This window comes from Odontesthes bonariensis, chromosome 10 (genome assembly GCF_027942865.1).
Source record: "Odontesthes bonariensis isolate fOdoBon6 chromosome 10, fOdoBon6.hap1, whole genome shotgun sequence".
Classification (NCBI taxonomy): Eukaryota; Metazoa; Chordata; class Actinopteri; order Atheriniformes; family Atherinopsidae; genus Odontesthes; species Odontesthes bonariensis.
In genome coordinates this window covers 30,149,287-30,168,258 of record NC_134515.1, presented here as the reverse complement: position 1 = coordinate 30,168,258, position 18,972 = coordinate 30,149,287, and the positions used below count along the sequence as shown (strand labels likewise).

The window sequence follows — 18,972 nt, the reverse complement described above, 5'->3', positions numbered from 1 at the left end:
AAAATAAAAAAATATATATATATATATATATATATATATATATATATCAGTTTCAAAAAGTTGGTGTTTTTGAAAGATACTTAAAAACTGCAGATGGATGCCTGGAATGTGGCAAAGAAACAAAATTGAATTACACACAGGTCGCACTAATGATGTGAAGCCTGCTCTCTTTATAACAAAACGATACGCTGATGAACAAGCTTTAGGAGCACACATGCATGTCTAGATGTAGTCCACACACACCTAGATGATCAGGATTGCCCGGAACTCTAAAACGAGAAGTGTTAAACTGCCCACTGCAGACTACCCACTTCTGCAAACAGTTTCCATGCTTTGCTGAGTCTTTGAACTCGCTTACTTTTGATGAAGCACTGTTCGACAATTAAAAAAATCAGTTTTGCTTCATAAAGTGTACAAAGAGCAGGTAACAAGGTACTTCCTGTGCATCTCTGGCTGAGGATGCGACTCTCCGTTGAAGGTCACCGGGTTGTGAGACAAAGAGAGGCCACGTTTTCACTCTTCTGCTGTGTCGGATCTGTTCCGTCAGACGTATTCATAAAAAGCCGGATTCTGTCCAAGTCACTGAGCAGTGCAGTGTGTAATTCTGAGCAGAGGAGTAGCTCCACTTAATGGTGTGACCGCCTCAGACCCATGTCTCTGGATAAGTCCTGGGGCCTTTTGGCTTTCCAAAGCGGTTTCCAAAGCCTGTAGGGGGGGGGGGGGGCAAGGGTGAAAGACGTAAATGCTGCACGTAATGTTGCATTGTCATATGTTAATGTGACATAAACATGAAGACCTACCAAATTTAAACACTGCAGATGAGCCACTTAATGTCTGAGGTGTTCCAGGCTGAGTTGGAGGTGGTGGAGGGTCAGTTTTAGCTGAGAATGTAGCGGTCGGACACATTAGTCCAGCATTTCTGATAGATATCGGTCCATTTATTAACTAAATGAATGCATTGCATAGGCATTACTTACGTTTTTGTTTAGTTTTAAAAAATTTCAGACTCTAGACAGAAAAAGAACAAATTCAGCATGCAATACTAGACCTTCAGTTCATCCTATTGACTGAATGCGTATCGCTCATGTGTTACCTTTGCTCTAGACAGGCCCTTCTCATTGCTTTTGTCTGATTTGTTTCCTGATCTGTCAGTGTTCAGAGGGGGTCTGTGGTTCCCATCGTTTTGCTCCACTTGTGCTGAAAAACGCAGAAAGGAAATAATTTCCTGCAGTTCGACATTGCTCTGCGAGAAATTTATTTACAAACTCTTATTAGTGAGCATTGAAGCCTTTGCTGTGCGGTGCTTGTGGCGGAACATTGTCAAGTCTGGATCTTTTTGTAGATTTAATAACGATGATACATAAGTCTATTTATAGCAGAATGTGTGAGAGAGGCTACTGTTTGGTATGCAACGAACCAACTCACCACTTCCTCCTCCAGCCACAGGAAGTGGAGCGAGCTGCTGAAACGAAGTGAGGGGCTCTGAAGCAGAAACACAATGATGAATTACCACCAGCGACGACGCAATCACTCAAATTATAAACCATCAACTCACTGAACATTATAGCAGTCGAGTTTTTATTTTTCCATTTGGAAACTTCTCCTCCTCCTTGTGGTGGGGATAGGAATTTGAACATTTTCACTCTACAGGAACCTGCATTTACAGTATGTACTCAACAAACACCACAAAACAATGTTTGGCTAAAAACGGAATGTGATAAACTGGTGGATTACAGAAGTCTCAGCTCAACTGCTACGTTAAAAAAATAAAAATAAAAATACATCCTTTAACTGTGAGGCCAAGTCACATGAAAGCAGAGATCAGATGGCTCACCTTGTCTTGAACTTTTAGCTCGAACACTCTGGAGAAAACATTTGAAATATGAATGTTTATGTCCTTCGACAAAAAAAAACCCCAACAACTTTGACTGAACATGTTACTCACTGATAGAAGTGAACCCAGAGGGCTCTATAAGGTGTCTGTGACTGTTTTTAAAAACATTTTAAATGCACTGCAACCCTCAAGATGGACGTGACCTGTTTGGTCACCATTACCTTGCTCCTTGTGAAAACATCAAGGATCTTCTTGGGCTGAGAAGTGCCGTCCCACTCAGACGACTTCCCGACCATTGGAGAGGGATTTGTTGTTCCTGAACGATGTGAGCACGGCACGCTTCTCTCGTGAACTGAAAAGAGTAGAGTTGGAAGGAATATCATCTCTCTCGTACAACAGATAAAGCTTAGGAGTTGTATTTCTGTATCTGTTGAGTGGAGGGGGAGTTATGCTCACCGTCTTCTGTGGTGAGGATGAAGGATTTTCGGTTTCTCTCTGGAAAGGACTGTGTCAGACTGTCCACGGCTGGAAAGACAAACATACATATGTTAAACTGTATATTTAAAGAAAGAAGAAATACAGCCGGGTTCTCCTTTGAATCATCTGAAAACAAAAAATGAATAGAAAATCCTCTCATCATTCACACTGGTGAGCTTACTTTGAAGATGAAGTGGAGGAGCCGACGGTTCCAGAGCTGGATGAAAATTGTGGGGATTTGAGGTCGCACTTGGTTGGAGGTTAAATTGTATTACTGGTGCTGGAGAAAGGATCACATGTTTAAAATGTCTTATCTGGAGAGAACATCATTTTGAAGTCATCTTTATAGATTTGCATATTAGTTATTAGTTTGTTTATTACATCTTACCTGAGAAAGTCATCTTTGCTCTCAGACTCTACAAGAAAGAAAAGAACATCGCTCTTATGTGAATTAAAATCGACCTCCATAAAGATATGAGTTTATGTGTTTTCAAACGTTTTGGTGTCAAACGTGAGGCTATCTATCCAAAAGCTAAAACTTCAGCGAAATTGAGTCCGTACAATGGTCCCAAGCACACCAGCAAATCTACAACATAAAGGGTGAAGAAGCAAACTTTCAGTGCAAACCTCAACCCAACTGAAGCTCTGTCCAGACCTTCAGGGAGCTGTACAGAAACAAATTCCCAGAAACCTCAGTAAACGTGAGCTGGTGGAGATGTGAGAGACTGATAACATCACGCAGAAACTGTTTACTTTGAGTTATTGCTGCTAAAGTTGGTTCAATGAGCTGCTGAATTGAGGGGTGTACTTTTGTTTTCAGAATTTTGGCTTAGCTTAATGATAATTAGTTTTTATTATAAGCTTTTACAAATAATGGCACAGTATAGTACGTCAAGTGTTATTGTTCCCGTCAGATCGTATTAAGCTAATTTTAAAACCTAGGACCAGGGGATTTCTTTCTTTATGTATCCAGATACAGAGGTCCTTAGAATTGGCCAACGGTGTACTTGCTTTTTGACATGACTTTATCTTTTGGCATGTGGCATGACAGAACCTGATACAATCAAATCAAATCAAATCGAATCAAATTTATTTGTATAGCACATTTCCTGTACAAACAATTCAAAGTGCTTTACATAAAATAAAAGCATTGCAGCAGGGAGTGGAAGAAGCATTAAAATACATAAAAGAATATAAAGAGAAACAAATAAAATCATTTAAATGAATTTAACCCTTTGATGCGCAACATGGGTCAAAAGTGACCCGGCTGAGTTTATCTTTGCAATAAATTAACTTTATCATTCAATATTCAAGGTATTCCTCAATTAACTTGTTTTTAATCATCATGCATCCTTATTTTATTTTTTCCTTTCTTACTTTTTGAATAAAAACCCTTTTTGTATCACTACCCCTCTAATGCGCAACATGGGTCAAAAATGGCCCGCATTCAATTTCTAAGTTACTTGATGTATGGCTGAGGGTTTCTATGATATATCTCTGAAATAAATTAATCATCAATCATTTTCTATTCCAAGTATGCAGTAAATATCTTGTTTTTGTTCAGCACAAATCTTTATTTTTATTTTCCTCTCTTACTTTATGAAGAAGCACAGCTTTTGTATTGCTACATCCAGTTTACACACATGGGTCAGACAGGACCCGAATGCATTTACCATTTCACAGCTCAGCACAGCTCCCATCACACATAAGCACAGTAAGTTTTGTTTTTCAATTGTACTAATATTACTTTAGAGATTTCTTGATGACAGTAGTGAAAGATAACATTACATTACATTATATGATGATTAGGTTTAGGTTACCTTGAGAGTGAGTACATTACTTGTCAGAAAGTTACAAATAATTATTATTAGCTAGCTGTTGACATATTCTATTTTAGTTAGGGTTAGGGTAGGGTTATGTGTTAACTGTTATCATGGTTATGTTATTTCCTGTCTTGGTTCTATTATTTAGTTCCTGTTTTTGTAGTGGTTGTCCTCTTGTGTTCTGTTCACTTTCTGTCTTTGTCTTTTTCCTGCTCGTTTTTGATTGCTCACACCTCTGTCTTGTTGTATTGTTTGTTCATCCCTGCCTCCTGGTGTTTTCCCCACCAATCCATATTCTGCTCACTCCCCTCACCTGAGCTTCTCCTCCCTCTCTTCACCTGTTCTTCTTCCCCTTTGTATTTAAGTTATTTATTTTGTTGTTGCGTCATTAGTCTTCCAAAGTAAGTCTTGCCGTTCTGGTCTTTGTCTGGTAGTTGTATTTGTATTGTAGTCGTCATAGTCAAAGTCATAGTCATGTTTTCCCTATTTGCCTTGTTCTTCCATTTTCTGTTTTTGGATCTTGCCTATAACCCTTTTTGGTTATATTAAAGACGCTTTGTTCAGCCTGCAGTGTCTACATGTGGGTCCACCTGCTTTGCCACCCCAAAAACCTGACAGTATGTGCGTGTGAAAAAATGACAAACATGTTGCAAATACTAAATAATTGTTTGGCCCCACTCACTGCTAAAGTAACTACTTGAAAAGAGTTAAATAGTATTAAGTTACTTTATTTTCTGTCACATTTGGATGAATGGGTCATTTTTGACCCATGTGTGTAAATTCGATGTAGTAATATAAAAACTACTTTTGCTTATAAAGTATGAAAGTAAAAATGAAAATAATGATCAGTGGTGATCAAAAACAACATATTTAAAGAATACTTGGAATATTCAATCATAAATTAAATTGATTTCAAAAGATAGAACAAAGAGAAACTCAGCCAGCATGAAATTACCTTGGAAATGAATGCGGGTCATTTTTGACCCATGTTGTGCATTAGAGGGGGTGTGCATATGTTGCGCATCAAAGGGTTAAAAACAAGCAACAGTCCAGATAAGTTAAAAGATAGCGTACAGATTTCATGCATAGACACATAAGAAAAGAAATGTTTTTAACCTGGATTCAAAAATGTCTACATTTTTACAATCTTTAAGGGGGACCTATAAATACATTTCAGGGAAATAAGAGCCTTTGGGGTTGCATGGAGGTGCAGTGATTGGCACTGTCTCCTGACAGCAAAAAAGTTCCCTGTTCAAACTAGGACTTAAATTGATTTTCTCCAAGTGTTACAGTTTCCTCTTATAGTCCAAATACGTGCACGTTAGGTTAAGTGGAGGTGTGAGAGTGTGTGGTCATTTGTTGGTATGTGTGGAGCCCTGTTAAGGATTGGCAGCCTGTACCCATTTCTTGTCTGAGGGCAGCTCAGATAGACACCTGGAAGTAGAGGAGCCTTTAATCTTATATAGGATTAAACATTTATACTCTATTTACTAAAGATTCAGTCTCAGTATGGACTCGTTGAATTAATTTCCCATTATGTAATGCCTGATTCTGTTTTTAAGTATGTTTGTTTCATTCTTTGGTATGTTTTTCTTAGGGTTGATCTTTCTTATTCGTTGTGCCAACAGGATTTCCTCCATGCTTCCATATAGCCACAATAAAGCACATCTTGTCCATTAATGTCTGACTGGCTGCTCAGATGGAGACCATACAATCAATTTGGATACCCAAGTATTGGCAAACTCCTTGATAAATCAGTTTCATCCCTGAAATTTCCATAAAGGGCACGAATGGTGACTGAAAAAGCACTTTTTCTTTGCATTAGACCATTTAGATGTATGAAGTGACTACTTACACAGAAACTACAATATAATACAACTCTGCCACTTTGTTAGGGGCTGCTTTGGTCTTAAAATTTATCGTTCGACGATTCTGATTTTCAGCTGGCTTAGATGTCATTGCTGAACTAGAACCATGAAAGTCAATTTGGCGAGAAAGCTGCTCTGTTGTCGACTGCAGAGAGCAGCACCCGTCATTACACCTCGAGCCTCAGAAGATATACTCTCAGGGATTAGTGGATAACCTATTTTTGAGGGCAGTGTTCGAGCAATAGTTAGAAAAAACCTGTAAACAAAGCCAGCAACTTTTCATCAGACAGTTAACCACCGGGGCCAGTACAGGGCATGACTTGTTACAAGATTATGCTTAAAAAGAGATCCGTACCAAGTGTCTATGGCTGAACTGCAGAGAGGGAAATGTAGGTATATGACCCATGACACATACATTTACGTGGTAAAGTAAAACTGTAACCCTTAATCTAAAAGAGGACCATCCCATAAAAGTGAGGGGTGTGGTTAGCCACTGCTGACTACCAGTGTTGCCAAGTATTTATGACAGAATGTCCCTAAAGTGTGCTGAAAAAATGACTAAATGTTGCTATATGATGTCACACGCCAATTAGCATATTCATGACAAGATCATGTTGCGTTTGCATTCATCTTTGTGCCAGCCCTTTGCATCTATATTCCTTTTCCTGTTCCCTGTGCTGACATATACTGTATGTACACAGTGGAGCCGCTCTCGTTCACATATTTTTCTGCCTCTGTTGTAAGATAGCAAAACGAGTCTGAAATTGTGACTCAAAAGCAGCTCATTAAGACCATGAGTCAGCCATCTGTCACTATCAAAGCATTTAAAGTTCCATTGCTGTTCTAATAAATTCCTGTTTTTTCATTTGCAGCCTCATCTGACCAAATCATCCTCCACATAAGTTAGATATAATGTTTGTGCTACCATTTTGGCTATATTTACATGTACGACAAGTGTCACAAATGTTTTCTCACATAGTTTACATTTTTTTTGGGGGGGGGGACTTTTATGCCTTTAAAGGACAGGATAGTTGAAGAGAGACAGGAAGCAGGGGCAGAGAGAGGGGGAATGAAATGCAGCAAAGGGCCGTCCGATGCGGGACTCGAACCGGGGCCAGCTGCAGCGAGGACTGCAGCTTCTGTACATGGGGTGCCTGCTTAACCCACTACGCCACCAACCACCCCTTTCTCACATAGTTTTAACACATTTTGTGCCTGTGGTTCTGTAAACCTGTGAAAAAACGGGTAATATGTCCCCTTTAATCGCTAAGCTGGCACTTCAGTGCTTGTTTTAGAGTTTTGTTATGTGTACATTATGGAATGTATGCGTATACAGAATGTAACTGATCTTTAAAATCCAAACAGCATTAACTTGCAGGAAGCCTCACATCTACCAATGAAGATATTCCATTCTTACTTTACTCCGCACATGACTTGTCCTCTCATTCTGAGATGCGGCAGCAGCTGGTGCTGAGTTTCCAGACCATTCTGAAGACATCCCTATTACATCCAGGTTCGCTGCTGGCATGAGCCCAACCTGCAGTTCCACAGGAGCTACAAGAAAAGAAATGTCGACTTCAGTTATTATTTGTCAAATAAATCTTCAATTATTAGTTTTTGTTTATTGTTTTGATGTTAAGACTTATGGTATTCTGTACTTACCTGGATCAGTAGCCAACTCAAATGATTCTGGGGTTCTCTCTGGAAGAGGGGGGACAGGTGAGGGTGGGCTTCCTGGAAATATGGAAATCAGGATCATAGTTTGCTTTTTCATGAGGTTGTTTTTGTTGTTGGCAGTATTTTTTAATTAGTTACTGTGGGATAGATTATGGTAAAAAAAAAAATGTTTTTAAATTGTCTTTCAAACAACACAGTAGCAGCTATTTCATGTTCTGAACTAAAACTTTACCTCCCAAGTCCCTGACAGCCTCAGCTGCAGCATTGGGTGGAATGATGACCGATAACCTTTCACATGGATCGGAGAGCTCTGAAAAAACAAAAGCATGGTATGTTTTAACATCTAAGTTCAAGTAAAGTAGAAATGTGTTCATTAAACCACATACTGCGGGCACTAACCTGCATCCAGAGCCAGAATGTACGATTCAGGAGTTCTTTCAGGTACCGGAGGAGGCACTTCCTCATTAATCAGAACTTCTGCAGTGCCTACAAAATGCACATAACAATTCTATTCAGCCACGGTTGTCTGTGTTGTGTACTTTGATACTCCCACATTCACAAACATTCCCATTTACCCGAAGCAGGAGAGTTAAGCTCCAGAGTCTTGTCGTTCAGGAGCAATGAGGGTGTGGTGAAGACAGGGCTGAGTGTCCATTCCATGCTTTCAGTTGGGTTCACTGGTGCCTCCTCTGAAGAAGGGGAACTCGTAGGTTTGTCAAAATAGGGGTCCTCGACCATGTGACAAATGGCCTCTGCCACGGCTGCTGGAGGTTCAGGGTTCAGTGGTGGCATGTTATCACTCTCCTGCATCCTGTTCTCCACAGCAGGAATTGTCTGTCTGTTATGCAACAGTTTAGGTGACATATTAGGTCCCTCATTATTCAGGCTCTTGTGAGTGGTCAAAGCCTCAGGAATGGAGTGGAGCGCCTGACATTGTTGCTTATCCCACTGCATGTCCTTGGCTCTCAAGGAAATTAGATTTTCTAAAGCGTAGGTCACAGGAGTGGTGTTCTGTGGTAAAACAGGCCTCTCCTCTTCCAGCAGGCACTGCTGTTGTGGTTTCAAATCAGACTCCTCGCTCAGGTCAAAGAGCTCCCTTTCAGACACAGCAGTGATAGTAGATGGAACCATTGTTGCCTGGTTAGTTTAAAAGAGAAAGTAAGTCACAGTAAGACTTGCAAATGCTTTATAACAGGATATGTAAGTCAATTTTTAGTCTCACTGCAAATTATATTGTTGCAGAATATATAGATAAATGTTGAAAGCATCCCCTTGTGAGTAAAGGTTTATCTTCATGTAAGGAAGTGTTGTTACTGACACAGCCTTCACAGTTTTGAATGTGGCAGACTGCTGCTGATTTTCCACTTATCACGTGACTTTGTTCTACATCAACGTTACTGAAACCGCAACAAAGCCTGCCACAGCTGCTGTGTGAGAACAATGATGGTTGTGCTTTTCAGTTGGTGCTGGTGGCATGCAAAAACAATCAGATACCAATGATTTATTGTAGGTTTCAGACTTTTACTTGCTTGTTAGGGCTATGGCTCGTTCACAATCATCACCACAAAAGACTAAATAGTACAAGTTTCAAATATTAGTAGCCAGAGGATCCTTTAAGCAGTTGCTAGTCTGAAAATTTGATTCTCACAGAGGAGGACAAGTGTTTCCAGGTATCTGTTAGTAAAGGGCAGGTTGACCAAGCAAAAGACCCTGTGGAGGATTTAGCAGGGTGGTGCACAAGTGCATGATCACATGCACTTAGTTCTGCTTTTTTTATGTATTTAGGTTGTTTTTTTTTTTTTTTGCGTAATTCATTCTTTATTTGCTCAGAATTCTTCCTCTGTGTTGTGCTCGTCGGTCCCTGTGACTGTCTGCTCAGTCTGTTCAGTTCTGTCTGTGTTCAAAAGGGGAATAAACAGCAAGATGATAAGTGAAGTGCTCAACATGCTTTACATGCTTTCTGTGGAATTTAAAAAAAAAAAGAATCATGTTTGCTTGATTCTCTTTGCAGCAGCGTCATCTTTTTCCTTAGTTGTTAAGAATTTTTTTCGACCACCTTTCCTTAATCCCAGAGTGGTCTCCAGAAAGGTCAAGCAAAGGGGCTTAAGAAAAGAAAGTAGGAGATTTTTTTATCCCCTGACAATTCAACTTCTTAAAGTAGTGAGTAATCTTTAAACGTAGGCTTTTTGGACATTTGGTCATCTGTTCCCGCCTGATTCAAAAGGGAGTTTTGCTGTAGTTGCTCACCTCATTTTGGTAGGTGTGTGCATCCATGGAGTGCAAATATCTCTGAAACAGTAACTTGATGGTTCTGTAGACGAGCAGATATTGTTCCTGTGGTTAAACAAGAGAAACCTGCTCTGTTAGGAGAAATGGCCTTGGGGCATGATGCACAAAACACAAATAAACAAAAGGCAAAGGATGGATGAAAGTGACATTGACATTAATAGCCTGAAATGCAGTCCAGCTAGTTGGAATATTTCACATTACCTTGGTCTGCACCACAGAGGGCCTCTGGGTTCTCATGTCTTGAACTAAATGGTAAATATTAAAATCCGAAGTGATCATCTAGAAACAAGCACAAAAAAGATAGAACAGAAGATTTTATTTTTTAAATCGGTCTGAAGAATAATGGCAGAAAGTGTTTGGTCAGAATATCTTACCTGCTTCCTCAGTAGGTTCCATGTATAATCAATGGCACAGAGGGCTCCTGTTCTCCCACAGCCAGCACTAAAATCACAGTTTGAACACCGGGCTTAGCACCAACAAGGACATTTTTATGTAACTCTTTTTACACTTCAGTAAATTCCACCAAACAAACAAAAAAGAAAAAATCCTCCAAACAAGATATTTTTAAAAATTGTCATTGATCTTTTTTTTTTTTGGAAGTTACAGTTCTTGCTTAAAGACCAACCTACAAAGATCACAAAACACACAGCAGATGTTTTACTTAAAAACTTGGAACTAAATGCAATAAACAACCAAAACTCATGACCCAGTGTCAAATACCTGCTTTTGTCCACAGCAGCAAAACATGGCATTTTTATATTAAGGGCTAAAAAATGTCTACAATTGAAATGGTTTCATTACTGTTTCATACACAGATGAATATTAAAGTTTGATTCGTCAGCAGGTTGACCTTTGTTGTCCACAAATATGTCTTACGTGATGATGTCTAGTTTCCATGCCTGAGTAATCTTTACTTAGCTGCAAAAGTTTCCAAGATGAAAGACCTTTGTGACACTTTGAACACCTTTACATAAGACATTGCCAGCTAAAGACTCTTCCTTCACAGTGTTTCCAGTTGAATGTACTCTCGTACTTTCCTTCCAGTCAATAATTCCTTATCTAAAACAGCAGCTTTAGGATTTTTTTTTTTTAAAGCCATTGACAGCAACCTTCAAACTAGCTGTGTCTTCTGAAGGTAAACTACTTCAGAGGTGGGGGTAACGTATTTTTTAAGTAACACAGAAAGCCAAAAGAATACATGCAGCATGTCGTTATGCCATGCAAGTATGTGTATCCCTCCTATTTTTTGAAAACAATAGTTGTTTCTAATTTGAATGTTGTTACTGATTAAAAACCACAACAGAAAATGCAATGAAACTCATTTTCCGTATCACTCAGGTGGAACAACGAGCCTCACACTAAGTTGCTCTCATCTATCAGCAAGCCTTCTTTACAGCCTTGGGGCCTTGATCATATAAACTCAAAAACGAGTTGATCGCGCCGATTCACAGAAATATTTAACTGTTGTCGAGCACAAAACACACACAGGCATTTTTCTGTCTGGAATGATGCAAGTCAATATTCTTCAGTGTAACGTGCTGTAATTTTCAGTTGATAATTTTTAAAAAGAGCAAAAGCATGAAGTGCTGAAATAATTCAGGGGGAATGCACACACATGCACTTCAAAGTATATTAGGTCGCTGGCTAACCACCTACACGTATTTCCTGTCAAAAAGAGACAGAGGAGGTACCTGAAAGCCTGACATAGGGGACATGCACACACTGCCCACAGATAACACGCTGCCAAAGTAACGAGTCAATCAAAAGCAAAAGTTTAATTGGCTTGTTATACAGTTTTCACACATAGGAGTGGAACAGGAACATTTTGCAGCATGCGACAATGAGAAACTTAATTTTCCATTGCACCTTCAAAAGTTCTGATGAAAGGCTGTGAAGGAGGGGGGTAGCTACTTAAGAAAAATTCTGAAGACCGTCTCACTAAACATTTTGTTTCAATATCCACAAAATGCAAGTTAAAACGTTATAATCCAAAGCAATACATTTATAGCATATTAACAAGATCCTGACATGCTTCCACTTTTATATGCTTAATTTCATTTGAAAACTTACATTTGGCTTGTAGCTAGTTTGAAATAGTTTCAGTAAATAAACAAAGCAATTTCAACTTGGATTCATAATGAAAATCAAACGAGAAATACAAGTTTTCCATTGTGAGACTTCATCCTCTAATAATAATAACAAAAATATTATTTATTTCAATTCGATTTACCATCCTTATTCTTCATTGAGCTTGAAATGCTTTTTGAGTGGCTAGTCAAACTGCGAGTTATCTACACAGTTACTTGGGGTTAATCATATTATCAACATGGAGGGTAAGGAAGAATAGGAGCATGTACAGTGAGAATAGGAGTGACCCACGTATGAAACCCTGTGGAACGCCATATGGAGTCGGATTTGTTTACCAACACTAACGTTAAGCAGAATTTGGAGCCAGTATAAGGACTTTTTGGAATCTAAGATTATATGCTTTTTTTCCCTAACAATGCAATTCCACCATCAGTGCCAAATAAAATAGGAGTTTAACAGTATAATTACTCACATAGAAGAGCCTTAGAGCAGCTTGAATTACTGTTCAGTGTTAATTTAAAACTGTTCTGTGTTCTGTCTTATATTGTGTGATATTGGAAGCCCAGTCATTGTAACAGACTTTTTTAAGAAAAAAAGATGCATTTGAGACATTTTGTTATATAAAAAAAAAAACAACAACAACAATCAGCACAACCAAGACAAGTTCTATAAGAAAGCCTGACCTGCAGTGGATGCAGATTGGGATGCCATCGTGGTCCTGGTAGATGCGCATCTCATGCAGCATGTCCATAATGGGAGGAATGGTGTCCGGCACGCCGTGATCTGGCCAGTTGACATAGTGCAGCTGTTTCAAAGTGCGGCTGCACTGAAAAAACATGACAAAATAGGAAGAAGTTTTAAAACATAAAAGTTGAAGTCACAATGCAAGCCTTTTTTAAGAACACATTTATAAGCGGGCTTATATATCGGCTCATGACACACGCATTCACATAAATCATAAATCAGCAGAGCCCGTCTCTAAAAGGTCAGATGTGACAAAAGATTTTCTAAGATTTTAGTGACCGCCCTAATTCTTTGCAGCTGTCAGCGAAACACCAGCTGGTTATCTTTTACTTGTCTCAGGAGAATTGCCCTGACAATTATTCTTTCTCACAGTCAGTGCTTACGTTGCAATAAGTCAACCTTAACGTCCTCGTCACATAGTCTCCTTTATTTTCCTCAGACTCCTGTAAGAAAAAAAACAAAAAGGCAACAGCTTAGTTTAAGATGGTTGCTTATTCTAGCTGTTTTAAAAATAAGATAGTGGGAATATCTTTCCTGTTGTAATAGTACCATACTGTAGGTGCCAGATGTAGATAAGACTAAATTATAATGTCAGCATACGTTTTAGCACAGTTGTAGGAAAGTGTGAAATATGAATTTACTCACACAGTGAACTGTAAAAGGCTTGCAAACGAATGTCTCCTCTTGTTTCTGTGGCCAGTAGAGCTCACACTTTTTCTAGCGAAAGAAAGAAGGAACCTTGTTTCTTACATTTTAATTATAGATTCACATACTAATGCCGACAGGCTATGAAAGACTTTGAGGGAATGAAGAAATTGAAAGACAGCGTTACCTTTCCCATCTCAAATTCTCTACAGGCCATCACAATGACCTAGAGAGTCAAATAAGAAAAAAGCAGAACCAGAACACAAGATGAGATGAGCAAAAGATAAAATGAATAGATGTTCAGCTGTGGGTGGGGGAGTTAAAGAGGGCAAACAATAAACAAACACCTTGTTGGCAGTCAGCACAAATAACAGGAAGACCTACTTCAATTTTATATTCCCAAAGCATCCTGAAGAAGTCCACAACTGTGTGAGGGAGAGGACCCTGAGTAGCAACATATGCTCTGGACCCTGACACACCCTGAACACAAAGCACCGCAACACATTGTCAGTTACAGTATATACAGTATTGTATGATACGCAATACTATTTGAATGAATAGAAAGGAGTTTTCTCACACATTTACCTTTATGAAACTTGCATTGATGTAGTCTGTGTCATTTTTACTTGTGGTGAAAGTGAGCTTTACTCTGCTGTGGTCAACTAAAGGAAGAAGTATATGTGCACATGGAATAAGTTGAAAAATACACTGACACATATTTTAAACTGTGGATCATATCTGTCAACATATTTAGTCACAGGGGACATATTATGTAGCAGAAGAACAATGTAGTTTCCAAAACCTTAGATTTGGTTATAAAATATTGTATACGCATGAAGTGATTAGTTATTGGAAATATTCGCTTCACAGTGTTAATGTATCAGCAAGTCTATTTAAGATCATGATTTTTGATATTTTTAGGTGTACGGCAGAGCTGAAAAAGTCACAAAGTCTTAGTTACGCGTGACGCAGCCACATCTGCTTTGACGTAAACTCAGAGATTATCATAACTATTGAAAGCTGAAGCTTATGCTCAACCACAATTTTCAGAAAAAAACACTCTAAGCAAAGCTTACAGGGAACGATGTCCTTATATCGGTTCTTCTTGACGTTTTCCTGCTTTTCTGCTGTCTTGGTCGGGAAGGTCTTGTCCATGCGATACTTCATTGACTGCTTTTTCAACCTCTGGAAAACACAAAAGACATTTTTATCGACTGCATGTACGTTTAACCACGGCATGCAATTTCCACCCTTTTTTTGTCAGTCTATCACTCAGGGGAACAAAGCTATTTCACACTGCTGACAGAGTTACGTAAAGAAAGTGCCTGCCTGTGTGTGGCCAAAACTCATTACAGCTCAACTCTCTGTCCGAGCTTGTGTCTGACAGGTTGTGTTTAAATTTCGTAGTAATTCAGATTTCAAGTGGAAAGCCCCATTTTAAGAATTGGATTATGGTGTGAAATATAAATGAAAACAGAATACACTGACTTGCTTTTGAAAATAAAACTAATAAAACGTATCAAATTCTGAAACAGAGAAATTCTTATTTTTTTACCAGTTGCTAATACCAATTAAAAGCTTGCAAAAAAAGGATTATCATCATTAAAGGATCATTTAAAAAAAGACATGTTTCTGTATTGATATCAGATTTTCATAACACAAATATGATGGTGAGAGAACTGCCAACAAATCTAAAGAAAATAACAACAGAATGGTGATAATATTTTTTGGCTAATGGTTTTCTTTCTAAATATGAGGAAAAGTATGTAACTATAACTGAAAAAATATATTTTTTCCTCTCAGCATCATGGTAAGTGTCAACACCAGAGTATCACAATATTTATGTTCAATAAAAGGTACATCTGGATGTGGGCCAGGTCAGTTTAGCTGTTGGACTCCTTCACTGTGACACCATGTCATATTGTGATATGTGCAGAGTGTGATTTGGCATTGTCTTGCTGAAATAAGTAAGACCCTCCATGAAAAAGGCAGCAAATGTTGCTCTACAATATGTTATTATATCATTCAACATTAATGGTGCCTTCACGGGTTTGAATATTACCCATACCATCTGTCATATTGAAGCCTCACGCCCTCATCTCTGCTGCTTCTTCTCTTTGTCTTGTCGAAGCAACTTCCATGATGTAAAAGAATATAAAAGTCAACATTCCCCATTTTTGCCTCAACCCATCTTTGACCAGCTTTGGCCAAAAGAAGGTGGAGGTGTTTCTGAATCTTTTTTAAACACTGGATGTTTATTTTTTTTGTATTTTATAAGTTTTTCACTGGAATTTTGAGGATCGGTCTACAAACTTAGTTCAGACACAAATGTTTTTTTAGGTGTTCCTGAGCTATCATGTCCATTTTTTAAAGGCACACAACCTAAGGGGCCAAAAGATCCCAGCCGTCCAATATTGGCTTTCAGTCTAGTGCACTGAGATTTATCCAGATTTACTTATTTTGTATAAAATTGTGTAATCCAGACAATACAATCCAGAGATAAAGAAATTCTTTGCACTTCTACATTTAGAATCATTCATGATGATCCACGTACTTGAGTGGCCCTTTGAAACTAAGTTGAGGAGTGAAAATAACTAGTTTTAAGACACCAAACAAGTGCTCTCTTTTGCATTGCATGGTGTTTCCGTTCCTTTGTTACCCCGTTTTTGAGTAGTAGAGTAGTAGTAGTAGAATGTAGGTGTGTTCATGTAATATCAATTCATAAAAAATTGCTTTGTCAAAAAAATATATCATCTGGTCCTTACCAGGCTTAAAATCAAAAAGTCAATAAAATCTTCGATGGACAACATAACATAACAGCTTGAAAAACCACCTTCAGCAGATGTCAGTCTCTCTCATTGTTGTGGAGAAATTTTGGCCCACACTTCTCTATAATGTTGCTTCCGTTCATTGAGGTTTGTGGGCATTTGTTTTATGCACAGCTCTCTTAAAGTTGAGGTCTCTACTTTGCATTGCAATCGCGATTCTATTCATTTTAGTCTATCTGTTGTAGATTTACTGGTGTACATTTGAGCTTATTTGACTCAAGAAAATCTTGATTTACAGAGGTCAAGTCAATTACTCAATTATTGTTCAGGTAAGGGACTGTATGATCCCAATGCATAGTTAGATATGAGGTGTTTGTACCTACACGCTGTGAGGGGTTTTCGCAAAATGTGGCACTGTACATTGTGACCAAACATCTCCACTTTGGTCTTGTCTGTCTGAAGGACATTGTGGCCGAAGTCTTTTTGGTTGTTTTGAATGCAACTTAAACCTAAGCTGTGTCATCAGGTTCTTTTTCGAGGGACGGAGCTTTCTTCTGGTAACCCTTTCAAACAAGCTGTACTAGTTCAGTCTTTTTCTAATTGTACTGTCGTGAACTTTAACATTTAACGTGCTAACTGAGGCCTGTAGAGTCTGAGAGGAAGCTCTTGGTTTTTTCTGCAGTTTCTCTAAGTTTTGCATGTTCAAACCTTGAGGTAAATTTGCTTGGACGTCCACTCCTGTGAAAATTGGCAGCTGTCTTGAATGTTTTCCACTTGAAAATCATGCAGTGTGAAACTGTAGAAGAATGGACTCCAAATAATTTGTAAATTGACATATTACCCGTCCTAGATTGATAGGCAGCAATAATTGCTTTTCTACAATCATAGCTGATGTCTTTCCTCCTTGGCGCCTGTGCTCAAGGCCAGGACAGTGACAAAACATCTCCTTTGATGTATGTACTCACACTTGCTGATGATAAGTTAATCAAGTGTATTCTATCAGCAACAACTGGCTGCTCCTTACAATCTCAATTTAAAATCTTAAGTATCTGGTTTTCGACCATTTGGTTGCTTAGGTTTTTCTGAATAGATAATGACACACTGTATTATTTCATGCATTGCAATTCATCACAGGTTGCATTTACTTAATTTGACCACGTTTTAAAATTAAGTACCAGATGATTTTGTGTGTCCTTAAAATTTTTAAAGAGGGTGTACTTTCTTTTTCACATTGCGGAATCGGCCCCAGATGAAGAAACTGACTTGATGCTTCACAAGACTATTTTCTTCCAAAGTTGATTGACACTTAAACTCATGGCACATCTACGCTTACAGGACCCGTTGAGACACACTGGTCTTTTTGTTCAGAGGTTATTCTGGCAGTTCCAGAGTCTGTAAAAAACCTTCAGACCATCTGCGCATTTTACACCACAGAGTGCTTTTGTCCTTAAAGGAAGTGATGCAACAGACCCCTTCCTGTGGAGTGTTTGGGGTGGGACCAAAATGACAGCACAGGGGCAGCATGTGAAGCACACGATGCTCTCCTAAGGCACTTGTAAGTCACTCATCACCATGGCAGCAGACCACAGATGATGTCATCAACACTTCGGAGGGAGATTTTTCTGTTCATGTGTATACATGTGCTTGTCACAAGCTGCAAGTCTTTGTTAGTTGTTCGGGGTTATAATTTGCCTACAAGTCTTCCTCAATGATGGGCCTTCAGTGACAAGCATCAGCGCAAAGAGGAAGCATAAAGTTGAACTGTTAATACAAAAGCTGAGTACTTCCCTGCCCATGATGTCGGTCATGGCTTTTTGGATACAGGGAAAAGCTTGAACTCTCATTTTCACTGACCTTACGATTCATCCAGCAAAGTAATGTGACACATTTTATATGGAAATGCAACAAATCATCTATATTGAGACTCCATCCACAGTCCAAGTAAAAGCAGTACCTCAGACAATGGAACATTCAAGTTGACTTACCTCAAACTCCCCAGCAATACAGTCTGATGCCACCTCGTCCAAGGTTTCCTGCCTCTCCAGATGGGTCAGGATGCTCCTCAGAATCCTGGCCTGTTGCTCCATGGTTGGCTGTAGGCAGGACACCTTTCACAGGCATGACAGGTCACAAAGGTCTCTGTCCACAGATCATGGAGTAATGTTGCCAGGGCTTGTGTTGAGTGCTGTGGCTCCTCTGTTGCTACGCATCGCACTTCCCTATTGCAACTCTACCATCAAGGAACTGTTGTGACGGAACATATGAACTGTCTTAGAGGAAGCACAAGTAAGCTAACAGGTTCTGTGGTCAGATTAAAAATATTGCCGCGCCCCCTGGGTGTCTCTCACTGGGTCCTAAAGTCATCCAGCTGTTTAAATGAATTCAAGTGTTGAAAAAGGCGAGGACAACACCTACAAAGAAAAGTGAGGCCCATATGCGTGCACATTAACAGGCCTAAAGAGCTGATCCTACGGAAATTCAGAATGCATTGCAAGTAGCGTAACCTGTTGAACAAGATTCAGAACTGACAAGAGGAGTGGACAAGAGATAGGTTTAGAGTAAAGGTAGAGGAAGTGGTGCAAAGACTGTCTGAAAATCTTGAAAATCGCTTGACTCAGTTTCAGTTGAAACCTTCTGAAAGGTCCTCCTTTACCTATCTTTAGTCAACAGGAGCCATTTTAACATTTGAGATTTTATGTCTTGTAAATCTCAAATTTGGTTCTCTGTAATTTGTTTAGTGAGCAAACAACCCTCTTTGT

General features: G+C 39.0%; 1 protein-coding gene across 1 annotated transcript; it reads right to left on the bottom strand.

Annotated features, from left to right (window-relative positions):
* Window positions 1-3: 3 nt before the first annotated feature.
* Window positions 4-18,685, bottom strand: ptpn22 (protein tyrosine phosphatase non-receptor type 22). The gene is made up of 26 exons (XM_075475217.1): window positions 18,199-18,685; window positions 14,522-14,630; window positions 14,031-14,107; window positions 13,830-13,925; window positions 13,633-13,671; window positions 13,446-13,517; window positions 13,184-13,243; window positions 12,740-12,882; window positions 10,343-10,409; window positions 10,170-10,247; window positions 9,927-10,013; window positions 8,255-8,816; window positions 8,079-8,165; window positions 7,912-7,989; window positions 7,665-7,736; window positions 7,420-7,556; window positions 2,700-2,727; window positions 2,493-2,591; window positions 2,291-2,359; window positions 2,056-2,186; window positions 1,835-1,862; window positions 1,426-1,482; window positions 1,094-1,197; window positions 978-1,008; window positions 801-881; window positions 4-705 (listed from the first exon to the last, which is right to left on the bottom strand). Exons 1-26 carry the CDS (start codon window positions 18,298-18,300, stop codon window positions 644-646), a joined length of 2,556 nt encoding a protein of 851 aa, XP_075331332.1. The 5' UTR covers window positions 18,301-18,685; the 3' UTR covers window positions 4-643.
* Window positions 18,686-18,972: the final 287 nt, after the last annotated feature.